Here is a 21876-nt window from a genome sequence, read left to right on the forward strand (position 1 = left end):
GATGGAGAATTAGAGATTATTATAAAATATCAGTCGGCTACCTTATATAAAAGAAATCCCTTAAAGTTGTGAAGTTATGTCTTAAGGGCTGTACGAGAGTCCTAAGTTAGGCACAATTGAGATCGTCTAGTATGTTAAGATCTGCTAAGAAACGGTTTCTCTAAAATCCACAAGGTTGAAAAGAGGAAAAAATGTCGGCTGTAGGGGTTAAAAACGGGGGTGTTTTTGTCTTTTATTCGTGCGTAACTACTGGATTCACGAAAAAACATATTTGTTTGTTTACGGTTCATAATATTATATAACGATAAGCTGTGTACAAATAATATTTATGACGAGTATGAAAACCGCTGCACGAAGCGCCGCCCGCGTAAACATCAGCCTACGATCTCCCCGATAGCGCTTTCATCCTGCCGCCCTTCGAGGAAGCTTGCCGAGGTTTTTTTAAACACTGTCTTTTATTTATCGAAATAACTGGTTTTCTGAATCATACATAACACAAGATAAAGGTCAATATCTGAAACCCACTCTTTAGATTTATGCCTTCTGCGACAATCGCAAGAGTAGGACGAATGAAGATGAACGTCAGACCTACTTTGATATCAAGTTGTGTGGGCTTTAGTTTCCCTCTTTGAGATTATGGATGAAAGGTGTGTCGCATAACCACTATCACCTGACTTCGTACGAGGACTGTGGGAGGCGAGCCCGGAGCCTCGCGCCACGTGCTCACGGCACAGTTCGGTTCATTATGTAACACACATGGGTATTATCATGTTGTAGAAATTAAATAAATATTCAAATCAAAATATTATAAGTATGTTAAGTTGGCTACGCCAGCCACGTAGCTACGTAGACCGTAGCAAGGCGTAGCGCAATCCCTACGGGTTACGGTTATGACAAACCCTCCCTGTACCAAACTTTCGGTCTACGACCAATAAGTTAAAAAACTAATAAAAGTTTTGACCATTCTTTTAAAAAAAATATAATTTTAAAGAATTTGCGATAGATTTGTAATTCTATTATTCAAAAGGAACCAAAAAAATTTTTTGACGCAAAAGAACCGACTTTGTTATACAAAAAACTATATAGCGAGAAATAAATATTTTCTAAAAAAAAAATTTAAGTCGTTGCAAAGTCAAATGTAGAAAGTTATTATGTATAGATCCTATACTTCGTTTTCTGAGCTTCTGAAAAAAGCAAACAAATATTTTAAAAAACACAACCGAATTGAGAATGTCCTTTTCTGTAAATCGGTTAATGAGAAATGTCACGGGGGTGGCCGGGCCGCGATCCTGCGCCGGTTTTCTGTGTAATGTTTCAAACAAAATTCACTATTCGCGATCTGCCCACGCCCTGTACCCTGAGCTTTTATTTTTTTATTTCTTCAAGGTAACCATTCAGTTATATAAAAAAATGTTTAATTTAATACCAGTACACGCGTAAGATAAGTAAGATGGTACGTTTGGGAAAATCGACAAACTAGTTCATTTATATGATCCAACGTCATGATTCGACGAAGTTCATACATAATTGACAGAACAACTTATCAGTAAAGATTATAATATTTCAAAATTGCTAAAAAAGGTCGAAGGTTTATTCGAAACAGAGTTTGGTAGTGCTTACTTATATATGTCAAATCAAATCAAAATACTTTGGATAGGTGAAGCATGTAGATGCGTTTTCAATCTCTCGTATGCAGTAGTATTTCTGTAGTATTAAACGGAACTTCTAGGTATTCTCAACCGGTGGTTAAGAATAATCCTCGAGTTTTCTATACATAAGTATACATTAATTGTAGCGCTGGAGCTATTTGTGATTTCTTCGTATTGTTTAGGAAAAATATAAATCAGAAGCCAGTTGCATGTGCAATGCTCTGTACCTGCGAGCACATTGCATAGGTTTGTGTTCCAGGCTAACATTTCTATTGATGCGTGGCTCACTTTTTTGAACGATTTGAGTATAGTTGTAAGTTGTTGAGTCAAGCAGTGGACTGTAAGAGGCTATATATGGTGTTTAATACGAAACTGTTATCGTTCGGTTCACTTAACACCCAAAAGTTTTTGTTTAGTTCTAGCTAGCCAGTGGTATTCCAGCCCATCTTCCACATACAACTTCCTAAATATATCTGTAGTTTTTAAATTTCCATTTTAATATAACACGGAGAGTGTCATAAGATTGAATAACTATATAAAATATATTCTACACGCACCAATTAAATAAACCAACATATCAATAAATCACAACTAAAGTTATTATAAGAACAATTTGCTCTGTGCTAATCCAAGGCGATATTTCTTGGTCCTGTATTACATCGCACCCGGACTGATACAAAAATACCAACCAGAAACTAGCGATGCAGGTGATCCAAACGCAATTATTATCTGTGATTAATTCATTAAACTATTTAAATACGTACAGCAACATAGCAGAATCTGGAAGAGTTTCTTTTATACAGAGATTATGAGTTTGATAGAGTCTTCTGTTACTTTTTGTCTTCGAAAAGGTACATTGTTAAATATGAGTAGGTACGTCATTGTTTTGCATTATTTATAATAATAATAATAATAGAAATTGAAGTATTTATACTAGAGTATGTCGTGTGCACAGTATTTAAAGTAGCTCACGCCCGGCTACCTGCATGAGCCGATGGCGACTTTCATAGCGCGCCAACTATTTCATAGCGACTTTCATAGCGAACGAACTATATTTTGGGTATTTTTTATACCTACAAACTTTACTTTGCTAGTTTATTATTGTTTCTAAATCTATGTTTCTTGGAATAATAAATAACGGTTTATTTTTATGAAAATAATGTTTTTTTTTTAAATTCCTTGACAAAGTAACATATTAAATAAATACCGATATATAGTAAGATTAGCAAAAACTGAAACAAACTAAGTTTAGCTTACTAAATCCTGGCTAGTAGCTCCAGTCTACGACGCTTCAGAAAGCATTTAATAAGTTATAAAAGAATTAAATTTACTGAATCTATTTTAATCTACTTTTATTGTATTTACGTACTTTACTACGTGGAATTTCCTAATTTCAACCATTACATGTTCGCACAAACATGTCAATTCCACACGCACTCACACCTACAGTAACATACGTACATAATGCAAAAATACAATGTGCATAATCGCCCCGTAAGCAACTAACCTACCGCCCCTTTTCCTGATAAATTTATTGAAAGGAGATCTATTTACAACTTGAAGGACAATCTATAAGAAAGGGGGCTGGTTGGGCAATCGAAGGCGTAGAGTCGTAATTCGGGAATATATTTTTTACTTTTGACGAAAAGTTCAGCGTCGTAAAATTTGCAATACTTGTAGCACGGTAACTGCCACGTGTGATTTAGTGACGTCGGCTCCGCTTACCGGTAAGCGCGCGAAGGGTCCTCGCAGACCGCTCGGCGAGGGCTGCTCCTTCGTCGGAGACAGTCCGAGCGGAGAGCAAGCTGGCTGTGCAAGGTCAGTGTCGAGTGACGGAGACGAGCGGGCGCGGGCGGGGCGGCGCGGGGCGCGGGGCGGCGCTCCGGAGCACGTGTCGGGCGCCGTGCACGTTGTGAGCCAGCGTACCGCGCCGCTGCACGGACGTGGCCACGTGCGCCGTATCGCTACTGCTCAATCCCGCCGCACTCGGCTCCGGGAACGGTCGTGCCAGCTGCCACCATTGAGTTCACCGGGGACTCCGCGGCCTGGCCGCCGCGTCTTGACCGCCACGGCTACATCGACATGGGCATCGACTCCGCGGGCTGGCCGCCCGAGGCCTGCTTCGTGCGCCCTGCTGTGCCAGCGCCGCGCGCCCAGCGCCCGCCTTCCCGCGGCCCGGTGGATGCCTGCCACAGCTTGCCGACTGCACCAGGTAAGCCGGTGTTCAGTGGCGGCTGCGTACAGTGATCCAATCGACAAATCGCTTTCGAACTTCTAAGCCATTGTGCATGGTGGTCTCAAATAAATGAGGCATTAGAGGCATGTAAATCTTGCGAAATAACATCGTTCAATTCATCATGTGCCGCGGACTTTTATTGAGCTAGGGTTTACCTGCTCTCGTTTGTTTATCTGAGGCGTGCATTATAAAAACACATAAATAGATTGTTACGCAGTGGAAATACTCTTCTAAGTACAGTTATAAAGAGTTTACATGTAGTGTTTCGATATACACCCGAAAAGCGTTACCTTCCACTGGTACAGTGGGGTGGAAATATCCAGTAGGTATAGCTAATGGCAGGCTAATGAAAAGTCTAGGAATTCGGAAAAATAATATTTTTTTTTAATATGTATTTTTTTGCGCAAAACTGTGTAGGAACCTCAAAATAAGTGGAAATACATTTACCAATATTCCACTATTAATAATATGGTTTAGAATACTTCCGAGATTATTATTCATTTCAGCTATGGATAGTCTGCTGGCGGTTCCATTATGATTTATGACTAAGCCAGCGGGATCTGAGATCTGATCGGGATTACTACTACATTGTCTAGTATACCAGTCATTGGCTAGTTAACAACATCTCGACGCTGAGCCAGGCCTCTGTCTTAGGGGAGAGGAATATAAAGCTTAAATCTTAGCACTCGGCTCTCAATCCTAATCCGTGTCGGCGCAGGATTAGGTAACAACATTATCAGTGCTTGTGACACAGAACTGGTCCGACGGTTCCGCGTGATCTCCGAGCACGGAGGAGCGAGGAAGGTGTAGTTGAGAGTTCGACAAGTGCAGTCACGGCCTTAGTTGGGAACTGGGGAAACATGAATATAAACATTGAAATGAAAATATTCATTATTTTCATCTGACATCATTGTGAATGGACAGGAGGCGGATTTGCGTTGTTTACCATACCGGGTACTAGCTGCTGTCCGCGGAGTCATACGCGTTCACTTCGCTCTTTTAAAATCCTGAGGGAAACGTGTTGTTTTTTTCCGAAGCAGGTATCCTATGACGGTCAGCAGTGAAAAATTTCGCCATGAACGGTTCAGCCGTTAAGATGTGTTTAGACAGGACAGATTTTCCCGCGGTAACTTTTCTAAAGCTATTTTCCGGGTTAAAAAGTATCCTATGTTCGGCTCCAAGACTGCAGCCTATCGCCGATAAACAACTAAAGTAACAAGCAAACACACTTTTGCTTTTATAGGATTCCCAGTTGTTGTCCGCGTTCTTCGTTCGCGTCTATTAAGGTTTCTCACAAATCCCGTGGGAATCGATTATTTTCTCGGGATAAAAATTAGCCTGCACTACTCTCCGTCTATTCAACTAACTCGGTGCCAAAAACTCAGTTGATTTATTGCTTAGTTAAAGTGATAAGCATGGACAAACAAACACACTGCCGCATTTATGATATGAGTAAGGACTAGCTGTAACACGCGACCCGTCCGCTTTTTATCCGTTTTTTAAAACGATTTGTTTTTGCGGGAAAACATATTATGTCACCAACGTGCAAGCTGTATGTACGTATGAAAAATATCGTCATGATCCGTTTAGCTGCGTAGACCATATGCGTGGCATTAGTATGCTTTACAAATCATATCATGGAACATTCGGGAGCAACATGCAATACTTGTGCTCGAAACTTCATACGGCGGTCGGTTTCGAAAGGTAAATTTACAAAGTACTTTACGGAACTTATTCAAGTTCACCAATATCGGGCCACTCGTGCGAAAACGGGGGTGAGTTAGCTTGTCTTCCTTACTACTTGACGTTTTCATTTAAATAATTATTTTGTTGTTAAATAAACAAAAAAGCGAACGAACATTCAAACACAAAGCCTTGCCTCGTCTCGGTCTCGGTGTAGGTGGTAGCGCTAAGAAATATGCTATTTTGAGCTCATGTTGACAATATGACATCGTTTGACAATATATTATGTTTTACAGATTATTTTCGGTACCGCGTCTTTTTAGCAAGGTTTCATACGAACACGTTATTTTAATAGATTTCAGTTTAGAGAGTGATCACATTTTTGTTGACTCTGACTTAGTTAAAGTAAAGGCCAGTAGGTAAAGTGAAAACCGTTATTAAGTTATAAATATAAATAAAATCCATACTCATATTATAAATGCAGATATGTGGAAATTGGTATTTAGGTTATCAGCTTTAAATAACAAAAATCTACATAAATAATTCTCTTAAGGGTTGTTTTATAGGGGATGAAAGTTTAAGCGGATATTTTTTAGAAATTCAGATAATAGGTTTATATTTAATGACCATACATCAGTTAAGATTTTTTTAAGTGGTTAAACAGTGTTTGGATGGTAAGGAACCAAAATTCGCTTTTAGGTTAATAACTATAAATAAACTAGCTGTTGCCCACGACTTCGTCAATCAATTAATGTGTAGCTCTAAAGATATTTGAGTTGTGTAGTTCTTGAAAGTAACTGTTTTAGGGGTAGTCCTTAAATTTTCTAAAATCAATTTGAATTAAAAAGTATTTTACCCTTTGTGATGAAACTAGTAATTAAAAAAAGAATTAATACTGCGATACTAATGTAACCCACTTTGTTTCCACTGGAGATTGAATAGGCTTGAGAGTATGTATTCCTGTCCTGTTAAATGGTACGTCTCCAGGATTCGGCAGCTTTTTCGAAATTACTGTATCCTCCATATGATAATCCGCATAACTTATCTTGTTAACATTTTGTATAAAAATAGTTTGCATCCTGGAGACGACCAATGGATACATAATACATTTCAAGAAAGAGTGCGGGATTACCTACGAGGCTCACAAAATTAGTAATTTATATAAAGATGTAGGTATACATTTTTATAAAATGTAAACGATACCTCGGGGATGTCTCTCAATCAGTTGAAAGTTTATTAATTCAACTAAAGCTTATAGAAAATCCTACCAAAGGTACTGCAAAGGATTACTTCGACGATAACAAAGACACAGTGCGAGTGTATGCGTAGAGCCGCTGCACGCAACCGTACAGTTTGGAACTCCCTACAAATAATATTGACAGGCGCTCGGTTGCATTCACAAATCCTGGTTTACTATTGAAGGTACTCGTATCAAAGGAAGGTGGAAGATGAAGGGCATTCCAGATCGTTGCGATGCGTTGTAGAAACGAGGAAGTGAAGCAGAAGTGTCCACGGCCGCTTTGCTTCCTCGTAGCTCATACTTATGCAGTGTGGTGACGGCACCAGAATATAGTTGTCACCACCTCTCCTCTTCCCGCGTCTTCTGTGCTACTACAACATGTACTGCGATCACCAATACGTCTGCACAGCGCGAGCGTGTTGAGTGTGGGCAAACCCCCCCGTTGGGAGAGTCCTCAATTCCAGCAGTGGACTGGTATCGGCTATCGGTGATGAACTCGTAGTTCGATGGTAAGGTGTGGGAGGAAATTAATAACTTTTTGATCTACTTGATGAATTTAAATTCCGCACCTACAAAGAGCCGAAAATCAATTACTGTTTCTCAAAATAAATTAACTTATAGAAGAATAATTAATAACATGTTGCCCGCGATTTCGTCCGCTTACTATTTATAGTAAATATTTTTACCATACAAAGTTCTATCCCTAATCGATATACTTGTTTGAATAAACATTGATAATTTACGGACTAACGTAACCTACAAAAACATAGAACATACAATCTTTCAACCCTCGTTTCACTCTTTTAAAACTTTGTAGAAACTCGATACAAACACCGATAAAAAGCTGTTACTTTGGTACAACAAACAGACATTTAATTTTATTTTATTATATACATGGCATAGGTGGGTGGTTTTCAATCTGAAAGCCAAAAATAATTAGTTAATACCGCTGAATTCATTTGTACGGGTTCATCTTGATTCTGACTTCGGGCCTTTTAATAGTATAATGTGCCAACGATATCAATCCGATACTAAATTGTGGAATAATATGCTTGCAAAATTTTGAGAACTCTGTAATTTATAAACTGCCCCCACGATATGAAATTTATGCCCTCATTTCGTTTTCTAGTATCGAAACACGGCAATGAAAGAGTAGAATGGAACCTATCAACCTAAAGTTGAAGAACAAGTTAGTCCAAAGCTAGTCTTAGGCAGCCGTCTCAGCGGAGCGGCAGGGTCTGTCTAAGCTGCTTATAATAAGGGCCACGTTACTGAGACGTGAGCGGCTTGAACCTCAAAACGGACTCACGATTGCGAGCGTGTTGTAATTCTAAAGAAAGCGTGAACAAGTCGTCTGCTCAGTAGTCATCAACTTGTACGTAAAAGCTTGCTGCTCACATGAGCATCGCCACTACGCGGCGCACATGGGACTGACACTAAAAGCAAAGTCCATTTTATTCTTTGAGTAATAAAAGGTATGCTGGGGCCTGGAGCTTACAAAGTTACCGTCGCATCCGCCTCGGCGTAAAGCGGTCTTTTTACAAGGAGGATCTTTTTTTCTGTTTTGTACAAAATTCAGTAGGTAGGTGTTTTCGGTTTCGATTATCATCATTTACATGTGATAGTAAACAACCGTTGAAGCTCGCCAACCTGCTTCAATAGCAGCGTGGTGGGTCTACACTCTAAAACCAGCTGACCTGTGAGAGACGAGGCCTGCGCTCAGTGGCTAATAATGACTGTTATAATTGATCCAATTTTGATTTGGTTTCGGCTTGAATTTCCGAAACGACTTAGTCTCAAAAGTGGTCCGCGGTTCGGGTGCGGGCTTCGAGTCCACGCCTCCTTGCCTGGGTTGATTTTGTCTTTAAGTCCTGTAATCCGAGGGCCTGCTGTCAATTGGCTGTATTCCTGTCCGTACGTTCATTTCTGACGTATCTCTTAAGTTTTCTGGACCCGTAGCTCGCATTCCGTTCTAAAGAGCAGACAGCACGGGGCCGCGTACGTTAGGCGCCTTGGTGTTTACACTCCAGTAGTTGCAAAACTTCTTGATAGATGGCGCTGTAATATAAATAATTGCATTCTTCTAGAGGATTGTTTTAAATAATAACATACCTATAACCTTATTTATGGGTAAATTTAATGTATTAAGTTTAAATTTAATTGAATAATTGTTCTTTATTTCATTGCTGATTTTGTTTTGGCCTTAAAAAACTTACACTTATAACACAGTCGGTAGATGGCGCTTTACTCATAGAATTAACAAAATTGGACTATATTTGTTTAAGCTGGTGTCGGGCAGAATTGTGGATCTACATTCTTACCCTACGAGGTCTTAGTTCAAGTTGAACCACTAATTGGTATATAAAAATGATACGAATGAATGTCTACTGAATGTAACGCCAATCGGATTGCACGCAGCAACGAACTAGGACCTTTGCCATGACCACTTGGTAATATACCTGGGCCAAATCATCCCGCAGGAATAGAGCTGAGAATGAAAGAACTTCTAGGCTTTCGATGATTGACATCATGCAAAATATAATTTATCGTTCCCAACATGTACCTACCTAGACTTATTCGCTTTAATGAAATATGAAAAGGCGTTTTCAGACAAAACGCGAGCACGACTAATATGAGTGACTGAGAGTCATCGGCGGCACTCCCACATGTTGTCAGTGCTTATTACTTATGCGAAATAAAAACATAAATAAACCTTTGAAGAAGTTGTCTGGGATGTGGGCGGAGCGAGCACTTACTGAATATCACAAGGGTGCTTACGCTAGTTTTTTTGCTATTGTAATAAATAGAACAATTATTTTTTGCATACTAATATTAATATTTATTATTATGATTTTATGGCAACAACAGTTATTACATGCCAGCAATGTTACAATTGAATTCAAAGATCACTTGGCTTGCCCGTTCTCTGCAATTTAAAGGTATCAAGGATAACGCGGGCCTGTGTAAGTCCTATCAAATTTATCCTAGTTCCTATCAAGTTCCGAATAGTAGCCTGGATGACTGATCAAGTTTCACGTTGTTTTGGGTCTTGTTTTTGTTCAGATATTCATATGAACCCACAAGCGGCAGTTATTTCGAAATCATAGGGCAGGCACTTTATTCATTAGTGTAGATATAAATGTTTATAATATAAAATAGTACCTACGAGTATATTGCAAAGCTGTTACTAAACAGTTTTCAATTCGTCCATTTTTACAGTTGGCTTAGTTGCAAAAAATTAATATTGTACCTAAATAAGAATACGGAAAACCAGTGATTTAATATGTTACTGTCGAATAACCATGCCAAATTTAATAACTTCGCATGCCATAAGGCCTGGGGCTCTAAAGTACTCTTTTATTAATATTTCAACTAGTATGGAAGACATTTCGTTTGCCTTCTATTTACATATCATAATTATTATTTACGGAATTTGATAAACACTAATTATGTGATACCAGATTCATATAACTTACCAAGTGGTGTGCCTAGAGCCGGCGTGGTAGGATAAAATATTTTTTACCTACATTTTGGCGCGTAACAGTGTTTATACCTAGTATTTAAAAAGTTATGTTTAGGTTCGACATCGACAGTGTGCTCGCGCGGTGCGGCGACAACTACATGGTATTACTGCTAGTCTGAACTCAGCTTAACAGCGGGAAAATCTCACTTTGAAACACGTGCTTGGAAATGTAGCCACTTATAAGGTAGCACACACATCCAGTGTTTTCGTGGGGTTATTCATTTTAATTAGTTTCTTCGTCTAAATCAGTTATAACTTCGTTCCGATGAAACTTTCCGTCGAAAACATCTGTTTCATTTAACATGATTGCATTAAAAATCTTTGGCAAAAAGATCTTACTTTGAGCGAGAATTAAAATTGTAATTTCTAGGTCACCTTTGATTAATTATGAGAGAGAAAAAAGATATAATTTAGAGAGAAGTAAGAGAAGAAGGAAAGCTATTCGTTGTATTTCTGAAACAAAATAGACACGAGCGCGTTGTCAGCGTGTAGCGGACACTTAACAAAGACTCGGGGAGCTGTTTCAGGGAATGATATGGTATCGATGTGGTACATTTCTGGCTGGTTCTGCTCTGTGTTCATGGGAAAACACAACCGGTTGTTTATTCACCACATCAGAATTATAGTAACACGTCCATTTTAGAACGTGAGTTATGTGCAATGTTACTGCGGGTACGCATTTCAAATAAGCCCAAGAGTTCTGTTGCGAGATGCGCGCTAAAGCTAATAATAAGAAATAGTTACACCCTTCATGCTCTCGGAGACACGAAACGTGGACGGTCGGGTGCCCGATATGAGGCGCCTATCAGACTCGGTGTGCACTGCGCCTTATGTCGGCGTGAAGTGTCGGTCCCGTGGCCGGCAGGCTGTGTCGCTCGGACAAAGGCCGAACCCAATCGACGTACTATATTTACGTTAGTGACTATAATAATCAGGCTGCCGTAATAATTGTTTCAGCTCGCCGGGCTAGGTGTCCATTTAGTATTCATTTCAGTCGGCGCGGGGGAAGGGGGGAGCGCGGCCACAAGGTCGGCGATTAAGGATAATCATTCATCTTTACGCGAATCATTACCAACTTAGAAACTCAGCCGTTTCTCTACCATGTAATGGAGTTGCTATACTTAGCTGTGCCACCGTGGCGATTTACTTATTTCAACATAGTTACGTTCGTGAGCGCAATACATTTCACGGGCCGCTAATGAATCGAATCTCCATTTTATTGGGTAGCACATAAACAACCCGATTACGGATGTTGGTATATGTTGGCTCATTGGTTCCCTTATATTCCTCTATACATTAAATGAAGTAACTTTGTCTGATTGCGCGTGTGTCATAGGTTAAATGACTTCATCAGCAGAACTATATGGCGAGTATAATAGATTATAAAAGTATGCATACAAAATAATGAAAAAATGAATGAATACACTTTGAAATAAAAAAGTAATTACAGACATATAAATATCGACCAAGAGGGTACATTTTGGTGGCCTCATCGCTAGAAAGCGATTTCTTCCAGGCAACCAAATAGGAAAAAACTCAGAGAAGAGGTAGGTAGTCCAATAAATGAGACATAAACATCAAACAAATATTAATATAATATACAAATAAGTTATAAACATACATTGAATAATATTACCTATAGTTAATACAATACTACTAAAAATCATATAAAAAGAATATATTATTTTTAATTATTTTTTTACAATTGTAACTACTCCTTTCGTCCTTTTGACATAAACTTGAAAACTACATGTTTTATAAACTGAAACCCGACTACCGAGATATTATTGGTGATGGATATCAGGTCTGCTAAAGCTACGTAAAAGCTAAGGACATGTACGTAGGTAGCTATAAAAAGTATTTTGGACCCTGATTTAATAACTAAGATTTCATATTTTACAAAGCGCCGTTGCCGGTGGCAGCTGTGGTGGCTGTGGTGGCTGCTTCGTCGGGTTTCAGTTTTGAACTTCCATTTTATTTATTATTTCTCTACAGGCTTTCGCAATCATGTCTCTAAGAAAGTTATGATGAATACTAGGAGAGGGCGCGCTTGCTTAGAACACAATGCTTCCGTCTTGCTTTCAATTTAAATAGGGCTTGCGCGTTTAATTGCCAGTAAGGTTCATTGTATACTTTTATTATCACATCGAGGTATTTCATTTGTATACAGTGTAGAAACAATATATATTTAATATATATGTACGCAATAATTTGCGTATTTCATATTGGATTTATCGTGACGTTAAATACTTGTAGGTAGTGTGCGATTGAGCCCAATGATTAAAACCAGCCCAAAGGGAGTGTAATATTGAAAGGTTTAAATTCGGTTTCAACTCATATCTTAATACTTTGAGATCTTTTATTCGATACCTACCAAACTCGCAAATTTTTTATAATTTTTTTTATTTGCGTATTTTGATTTATTATCATATCGACTGCGAAAAATACAGAAGGTATTTTTTAGGATTGCTTTTATAGTATGATTCCTAAGGTAATTTTGGACCCCAGTGCATAGGTTTAAAGAATGTGTTAAACATTCATTTAATAAAGTGTTTACTATACGATTGCTTCATTTCTTAAAGACAATGATGCTTGAAAGCAGGTGTCTCCGCTCTCACCTCACACAATATGGCAAAATTCTAAAGATTTCAAGAAAGAGCAATCTGCTAAGTTTCCTGCCGGTTCTTTTCCGTGGAATCTGCCTTCCGATCCGGTGATTGTAGATACACTACAAACAGGCTGACATGGCGTTTCAAAAGTGCTTACTTCAAATAGGCAAATTTTGAATTGCAATATTGTTTAATACTGTTTCGCAAATTTGGATTGATTGTGACGTCACATAGCCACGATCAGTAAAACTAGACAAGATCAAATTCTGTATTAAAAAAAAATCTGATGTTAAACGCGCTAACTACGCTCCCGTAGTTTGAATCCACTTCTAAATCTTTGTAAAAGTCTTAGTTTTCCTTAATGGTTGAAGTTAAAAACATGTTCGTAAACCTGCAGTTAGACGAAAAACGTTAACAATGTATAACTGGATAGTTGTACGCATGCTGATTTACCATTCTTTCCCTAGGTAAGAATCTGTAGGTAAACCACATTGTTATGAAATCCCGAAAAGTGTTTCAAGATTTATAATAATAATTGTCTTCAGTGTGTCTCATTTACATTTGATTATTGTTGATGTTCTAGATGTATAAAATATAGTTTAACCGCAGTATTAGTACGCAGTTTTTTAATGTCACTGTTGTTAAAGGTTTCACTCAAATCCACTCCTAAAGCCTTATTGGGTTGCAGTATTATGAAAGTCCAATCACCAATGGTATAATTGTAATAAAATCTGGTAATATAATATACGTTTGATTTTTTTTATCGTTGAAACGATTTAGCCCCTGATTTACAGTCATCATCATCATGTCAACCTATTAGGTACTGGCCCACAAAGAATGGTTTAGGCAGTGGTCTACCACGCTGGCCAAATGCGGGTTGCTGGACTCCACACGCCTTTGAGAACATTGTGGAGAACTCTCAGGCAAGTGATATGTGCGTTTAAATAAAACGCACATAACTTAGAATCAAGTTTGTGATGCTGATAGTTGCCCTGTGAAGTGGTTGGCCGACGACGCCGCTCCGATCGCTCCCGCGTCTCTGGAACTAGAACTGGCTGCGGTTTTACTTTTAATTCTCTACTATTTTCATCATAAATAATAGTCACCCATATTGGATGGAAGTAGGCTTAAGGTAGGCTTACTTACATCTGGTTCCGAAATTATATTCCCTCATTTCAGGAACGTTCATATTATAAAGAGGAAAGAGTTTTTTTGTTTGTGGGTACCTAATAGTCTCCGAAAGTACGGGACCGATTTTAACCATTTCTTCGCCAAACGAAAGCTAAACTATCCCGAAGTAACAGGCTATAATTCATTAAAAACAATTGTAGATCCTTAAAATTGCAATAATTAAACCCAAAGTAACAAAAATTTTCCTATAAAATTCATTGCTTGGCGTACACTAAGAAAACTGTTGATGATACATAAAAATTATGTTGTGTATGATTAAACCTACTCATGAATGCCTACAATATGATCCGCAAGGGCATATATCTAACTATCATAGTTAAGTAGCATTAGACATAATTTCTTTAATCTTAACACCACACTGCAAAAACCACCACTCTGAGAATGTTATTCTATTTATTCCTTAAATACCTGATAGCGATGACCATTCAGAATAACTGACATGTTATGACGGCACGTCAAAGCGGCGACCAGGCGATAATAATCTGCATCATAATGTAATAAATATAACAGTAATCTGTTTGTGGGATATGTATTTGTCTCTTATTTATTCGTATAATTAACTCTAATTAATGCAATAACTATTTACTTATCAAATGCATTTAGTTTCTAATGTAGCTAGATCTTCCGAAGCACTTCGATAGATGGCGTTACTAGGTAGCTCACGATCATTGTTGAGTTGTCTGAAACGCAAGTTGCCGATAATGACGAAGTTTTTAATTTTCTACCTAAAAGTTAAAGAAACAAATTTGTTTGTACAAATTATTTTAAGAGCCTCATTCCATATATATAGTAACGATTTTAATACTTTATGTCGATACAAAAAAGAGTCATTTTATAATAGAGGCACTCTTATGTAGATTAACGTTCATCAACGTACCTCGCGTATTATTTGGACGCATTGTATACCCATGAGATAAGAATAACTAAACTACGTACGGAAGAGTTAAGGCCTATGAATGTGGTATGCACGAGCCATAATATTATAACGTAACGTCCACCAGGTTGTTCAAGTTCCGATTTGTAAGAGTGCGTACGCCCTTGACAGCATAATGGAGAACTGTCATGCGTGCAGGTTTCCTCAGGGTGCTTTCCTACATCGTTTAAGCAATTGATATTTTGATTTTTTTGCCGGAAATTCAACTGGATCCTGCCGCAAGGAAAGCCGAAGCCTTATCCATTATGCTATCCCCACTATTTTTTAGGCTTCCTGACTCGCACTTTACCATACACTGAAGTTAAATTCTTGACGGTACCATAAATTCGCATTCTCGTACCGAACGGAATGCATTGCAAAACAAGCGAGGAAGTGTCCGTCGAGATGTTGATATTGAATAAGTGGGGTTCGGAGACAGTGCGAGCTGAAGGTGACCTGAAATGCTCGAAGGAATGCTCCCGTCGTGAAACGGAACTTGCGGACTCACTTACAGCTTCATAGGCGTGCCATGTAAAAAAAAAGATAACAAGTTAGTATGGTCAGTATTATGACTCAAGTCCGTATGGTCAGTATAATTACTGCTAACAGATGTAAGAAAAATGTATTTGGGTGACCGGTTGCATTCTTTTGTTCATTGCGATTAAAATAACTCCACTTATAATATTGTGTTTCTAATAAATTGTTAACCAAATGAACCAAATTGTTATAAGTTTTATCGTATAAACCCATTGCCGGCCCACTACAGGGCGCGGGTCTCCTCCTACAATGAGACGGGGTAGTCCACCACGCTGGCACAGTGCGGATTGGTGGACTCCATGAGCATAGCAGTATTATAATATTAATAATGCGAAAAGTATCATTTAAACTTGCTAAAACAACTGGTTATTAATGTAAATGAAAGTATATCCAAACATGTTTAACCCGGTAAAATACAGTTGGTCCTTACCTACATTCAAATGAAGTAAAAGGAATGTCAAAAATGTTTCATTTTATTTCCAACCGAAAAAAAGGGCTTATCAATCCGGATGTTTCTTTTTTTTATGCGCGGACATAACTCCGTCATGTCTATATTACATATACTCTGAAATAGTTCCATTTAAAGTTCATACAAATCTGATGATGAAGTTTCGGAGACAGACTGCGGAACTGTTCGCGAAACCGCGGCCAGCATTGTGTATCCAATCACGCAACATTACATTAAGCCTGCACACTCGAAAGGGTTACTATTTCATTGTTCTTATTTCTTATTTAGTGTTCTTAGGGCTTACTCTACGGTTACTGTCAAGCTCGTAGTAGTTGCAAATTTATTCGCGACTACAAACTAGCTATATAACATAGTCTGATTTAATTTTTTTTTTAATTCGGCGTTTTTATTGTCATTTATTAACGAAATGGAACTTTTTTGAACATGTTATTGTTACAATTAATAAATAATCTAGGTACAAATATAAAATTTGTGTATTTTAATGTGTTTGCAATAGAAATTTCTTAATAGAGCAACAAATATCAGTAAAAATCTATATTTTAATACTAAATAATAATAAAAATCTAATACTTTAAAAAAGATTTTTGTTTGCTCCTTGCGCAATGTTGGGCTTTTCATGAGCTCGTATGGCGTCGACACCTAATCTGCCAGTACCCTGGCCCTGGAGCGGGCGGGACGTGGCCCGCAGCCGGTGGTCGGCGCAAGAGGCTTCCGCGGCGCTGGCGCCGGCCGCGGGTTCGGCGATTCCGGCCCGAGTGAAAGTGTATACTTTTGAGAAAGGAAAAGTAGTTTATTTTTTGTGCTAAGAGGCAATCTCCCCCCCTCGCCCGCCCCTCTGGGTTTGAAAGTGAAAACTGTGCGCTCAACTTTCGACCGCAACTTTGGTTCAAAGACAATGGCTATCGCCGATCTGCGATGAAAGGCATGATATCTTTTTCGGTAATTAAATATATTGTAGGCGGTTTTTTGTTCTCGTTCTTACTTTATGCTTTTTAATTTTAGGTCAGTGTTTCATCAGCGTGGTTTTCAGTCCGCGAGGGATTCCATGAACTGACATGAATACTAACCACTTTCAAAATTTCACTGGTTTTGTTGGTCCCCACCCTACTGCTACATTTTTACCATAATCTTAAAACCTAAAATTCGTCCAAAATATGAAGGTCAAATCTAACGGTAGAAGGTTGCGTCGCAGCTGAGTTTCAACCCTAATTTCAGAGGTAAAAATAAAAGAAAATCGTATATTTTCTTGTTTTCTACTTATTTGACCATAACTTATGTTACAGACTTTTAGAGTTCCCGTAAAATTGTTAAAAAAAATACTTTTTTGTGATATATGTTGAGTAAAAATTTCAAGTAATTGAAATTTTCGAGTTTTGAAATAAACATGGATATGGATAATAGGATCAACATGTTTTTAATTTGTTTATGTTTAGTTCGCAAAACGGACACTAATATAAAGTTTAGCACTATTTGGCATGTGTATAAAATTGTGACTTCTCGATGCGAATATAGCACCTGCTGGGTACCTACCCAGCAGGTACATACGGCTACTGTAAAATACTAAAAAGAAAGAAGAAGTAGTTGTCATTTGTTGATGGCTTCGATGATTTGTTTCTTATTCTCGTCGTATTGTTGACTTGATTGACATTACACGATGACTGTTCATCATTAATATAAACAAATGCAGTACATCGTAGTGCTTACTGCGGTAATGACTGAACTGATAGTGTGTCAGTGTGAGCAGTGTGCACACGTTTTGGCGCGAGGTCAAGTTCACGCCGCGATAGCGAGGGTTATCAGCTCGCGCAGATTGACACTCGCGTTCACAAACATGGCGGGCAAGTCTTACATACAGCGTGAGCGAACGCACGCTGTAGCATTCACTGTGGGCGCCTTGACGATGTCGTTTCACTGTGATCATTCAATAACACAGCCAGCATGGACGCGCCGCCTGCGACGGGATGGCACATGCGAAAGAAGATGAGCCCCAAACGTCGTGCTTCCGATCAAATGGTCGCAGGTGCACAAAAGAACGCGAACTGCGAGCCGTTGCATAATGCATTGTTTATAAAACAACCCGTAGGCCACCTGTACGTGGCCAGCTCGTTTGAATAGGCGTGTTTGCAAACAAATCGGTTTCATTTTATGGGTTCATTATATAGTCTTGTTTTTTAAAATGTCCTGCGACAGAAACCTCTCTAATAACATCTTAGATTGAGTAGCAATTTTTTAACTTTTCACTATTTTATGACTTTTCATTAATATTCGAATCAAATCATATATGCTTTGATATTTCACACCGGTGAATCATTTTAAGCTGATTGTTGATCGACGCATTGTATGCAGTTGTTTTGGCAACTAACAGTATGTTTCCAAAAATCACAACTGCTTCTATTACAGGCCGCAGTTGAAAAACTAAGTCACAAAAGTTAACGAAACTTTCATGGAACCATTTGAAAATGGCCTCTTCCGAATAAAAAAAAATTCGGTGATAAACGGCACCTTTGCCCTTTTTACAGGTCAACCTGTTAAGGATTTCTCCGCCTTGATTTGTTATAAACAGGAAAATCTCCTCTTCAAGTAGAACGAAATTACTAACTGAAATCTTTCACTGCAATCAGATAAATGAATGCAGAAAAGTCTGCGCCTGAGCAGCCCTCGATAGCATTAATCCGTTTCTGAACGCAATAAATAATTTGTGTTCGTATTAAGTGGCTGGTAACATTTTCTTATCACTGTTTAAAAAAAAAAAAAAACAAGACGACCATCTGGCCGCACCAAAACACCATTGTTATGGCTCCTTCGATTGCAGCGCACCTGTTCAGACGTTTTCACCGGCAAGCAAGTCAAATTTATGTACCTACGATACTAACATATACCTAATGATGGCAGCTCAGGCTTATGAAGCAAGATTATGAACAATTAGTCCTTGATGAGCCACCCAAGTCCCAACCAGCTGGCCTATACGTATTGAGTAGTTCAGTGAATCGGCACCAAATGATGGATTCGGTGGATCGCCGTGCTAGAAGGCTCATCGGTGTCCTAGCCAATAGAAACTTCAGTTTAGAACATCGTCGCAAGGTGTGAAAAAAAATAAATAATAATAAAAAAAAAAAAAATGCGATGCAATAACGATTAGTCTTAAATTTTAGAAATCGTTAGTACGTATTATTGGTAGCTTCTTTACTATCCCAAGATGAATTATCGCGATTTTGTAGTGGTACATTTTTATTATCACTTTCAGTCTGAGGTTAAGGAATTGGAACTATCCATCCATGCGCCTCGAAGACTTAGATCTTCGCATTATTTTCATTTTTCTTTGAACTTGCAATGGAGCAGCCTGCTAGAAAATCCTAGAAGCCCACTGTCGGGGCATTCATTTCTGGTGGATGAGGATCTAAAATTCACTGAACCCTGCGTTGCCTGCGAGTTCGTTTTTGGTATAGTGAAATTTTCGCAAGAATAACTTATACTTTTCCGAAAAATATATTCTTATACTTAATAATAAACAAAACGTTACGGACAAAAAATATTGTTACATAAAAAGCAATTAAGAGTAATAGCAGCCGGTATAGCACACGTCGCGCCGCTTCGGTTCTATTCCAACGTTTCCCATACAGAAGATTTCAACGCGTCACATTTTCGTTTCAATCCGGATTGCTCGAAATCGGTAAACGATCCGTGTAGGCTTTTTGTCTGAGGATTTGAACTACTGAACGAGAATGAGTCGGGAAATAAATTTGTGATAAAAATGGTAAGAGGAAGTTAGAGAGGCCGGGCGCTGCGGGCGCTGGCGGGGCGCGGCGCGGAGGGGCGCGGCGGGGCTCGTGGGGCGGCGCGCGCCCGCAGCCGCGACTCGCGCGCCGCCAGCCGCTGCGCCCGCACGCCCGCAGCCCGCGCGCGCCCGCGATGTGCCAGTGAGCATGGAGTACCCGCACGCGCCGCCCGCCGCGCCGCCCGCCGCGCCGCTCGCGCCGCTCGGCCCGCCGCCGCTGCCGTCGTTGCCGCAGCTGCAGCACGGCCACGTGCAGGACGACGAGCGCTGGAGCCAGTACCACATCTGGAGGCAGCACGTCTTCGTCAACGGTCAGTGCTCCGCTGGCGCCGGCCAGCCCGCACTTTCTCCGCCCGGAGAAAGTGCGGCCGGACCCCGCGCGCGGACCCACTTTTTTACTGCCCCCACGAAACTTCTTTGTTCCTGCGCGGCCGCGGCCGTCCGTGCGATCCGATTGTGTTCCTTATGCTACTGCCTTCCGCGTACGCCACTCCCGGGGTAACGTTTTTTATATTTATTGAGAGAGCAGAGGTGAAACCTAATCATTTTTAAAAGTTCTTCGCAAAATATGCAAGTTAGTTATCTTATTAATTCTTACACAGCTTTCTGACGGAGTCGTGTAGTTGTTCGTAACACCTTCTCCGGCAAGTGGCTCGTGCGCGGGACTTGTTGAGTAAAAAGTGCTGTGTTAATGACCAAAATATAAAATAACTAGCTGTTGCCCATGACTTCGTCCGCGATGAAATTATGATATGCCTGAAATTAAAAGTAATCCCGGTATCGCCTACGCCTATCTCCAGCAGAACCTCAAAATCACTTCCATGATTTATAAGTTATCAGGTTAAATTTAGGCAGACGTACGTACTCTCAGTTTATACTATTTTGTCTGTTTTATAACAGCGAGGTTTTAAAAAATACTGTTAAAAAAGTAGAAGTATGTAAAAAAAGGTTTAGGTAGTGTGGTTAAAACTCACGGGTGATTTAAATTCAGAAAAAAAGCTACTGGCAAATTTCTTTGAATTGAACAAATTCCCTCGCTTTTCCCTCAACTACTGGGCTGGTTTCCGCATTCTAAACTTCTTATCTGTTCTAAATGCAACCCTTACTTATTAGACCATTCATTTATAATAGTCTAATTTTGGTGTCTCTCACCTCAAAAACAGCACATTCATACAAATCTCCTACCCCTATTTCACCCCTTAGGGGGTAATTTCTCAAAATCGTTTCTTAGCTGACACCTACGTCCTAGAAGGAACCTACCTTTCTTTACAGTTTAACCTTTAAAGTTTGTAGGCTTTATAGTTCATGACATTGTGATCAATCAATGATCCAGTCAGTCAGTCAGTACTTGGCTCTTCGCTTTTATATATATATAAAGTAGATTTCATTAAAAATTATTCATAGTAATAACAATCATAAAAGGGTATAATTGATGAGTGCACTCGTATTATTGGCGCTTTGCTTGTGTCGGCGAGAAGTAATAATCAACACCAAAATCTACAATCTTCAGCTTTGAAACAACAATTTATATCAGAAAACGTTTAAATTCTGCAAAATTAAGATATGTTTTGGATATAGTAAAATAAGCCTATTCGCCCACTCTCTCTCGCTACTCGCCTGTTTGGCTGTTTGGCTGTTCGGCTGCTCGGCAGCGCCTCGAGTGCAGCCAATCCAGTCAAGCGGCTTAGCGCCGCCGGCTCGGGGCAGGCCTCGACGGCGGCCACGAAGGCGATTATTGCGGAAGCCACACTCCGCTCTAGACAAACCGCCCTAGGGTTGCCGTTATTTTTCAGTAGATTTCGGAATGTTCGTCAATAATTTACTTTTATATGCTATGTCATCTCCAAAGCTCCTTTCTCATTTAAAAAGTATTATTGCTCAGTTTTCATGTCTCGAGCGCCATAATATGACTTCATTGATATGTGCAATGTATTTGTATGTGAAGTGCCAATAACAATACTGACTAAAATTAAGCTTTGTACTTTCAAATTGGTCCATGTTATCTCACGAGTATATAAACATTTTGTTTAGCATAACGTATAGTTTTTCGT

At 39.3% G+C, this 21876-nt stretch overlaps 1 protein-coding gene across 7 annotated transcripts in view; it reads left to right on the forward strand.

Moving 5' to 3' along the window:
• LOC120636692 (hepatic leukemia factor) overlaps positions 1-21876 on the forward strand; it is a 203752-nt gene that overhangs the window by 150690 nt on the left and 31186 nt on the right. For 3 of the 7 annotated variants that reach the window (XM_039908266.1, XM_039908264.1, XM_039908267.1), the window contains exon 1: positions 19959-20136. The exons of the other annotated variants lie outside the window; for them this stretch is intronic. In XM_039908266.1, the coding sequence (XP_039764200.1) occupies positions 19974-20136 (163 nt within the window). In that variant the 5' untranslated portion in view covers positions 19959-19973. Of the gene's footprint in view, positions 1-19958; positions 20137-21876 lie in introns of those variants that run through there. 7 annotated transcript variants of the gene reach the window in all.

This window comes from Pararge aegeria, chromosome Z (assembly GCF_905163445.1).
Source record: "Pararge aegeria chromosome Z, ilParAegt1.1, whole genome shotgun sequence".
In the NCBI taxonomy this organism is placed as follows: Eukaryota; Metazoa; Arthropoda; class Insecta; order Lepidoptera; family Nymphalidae; genus Pararge; species Pararge aegeria.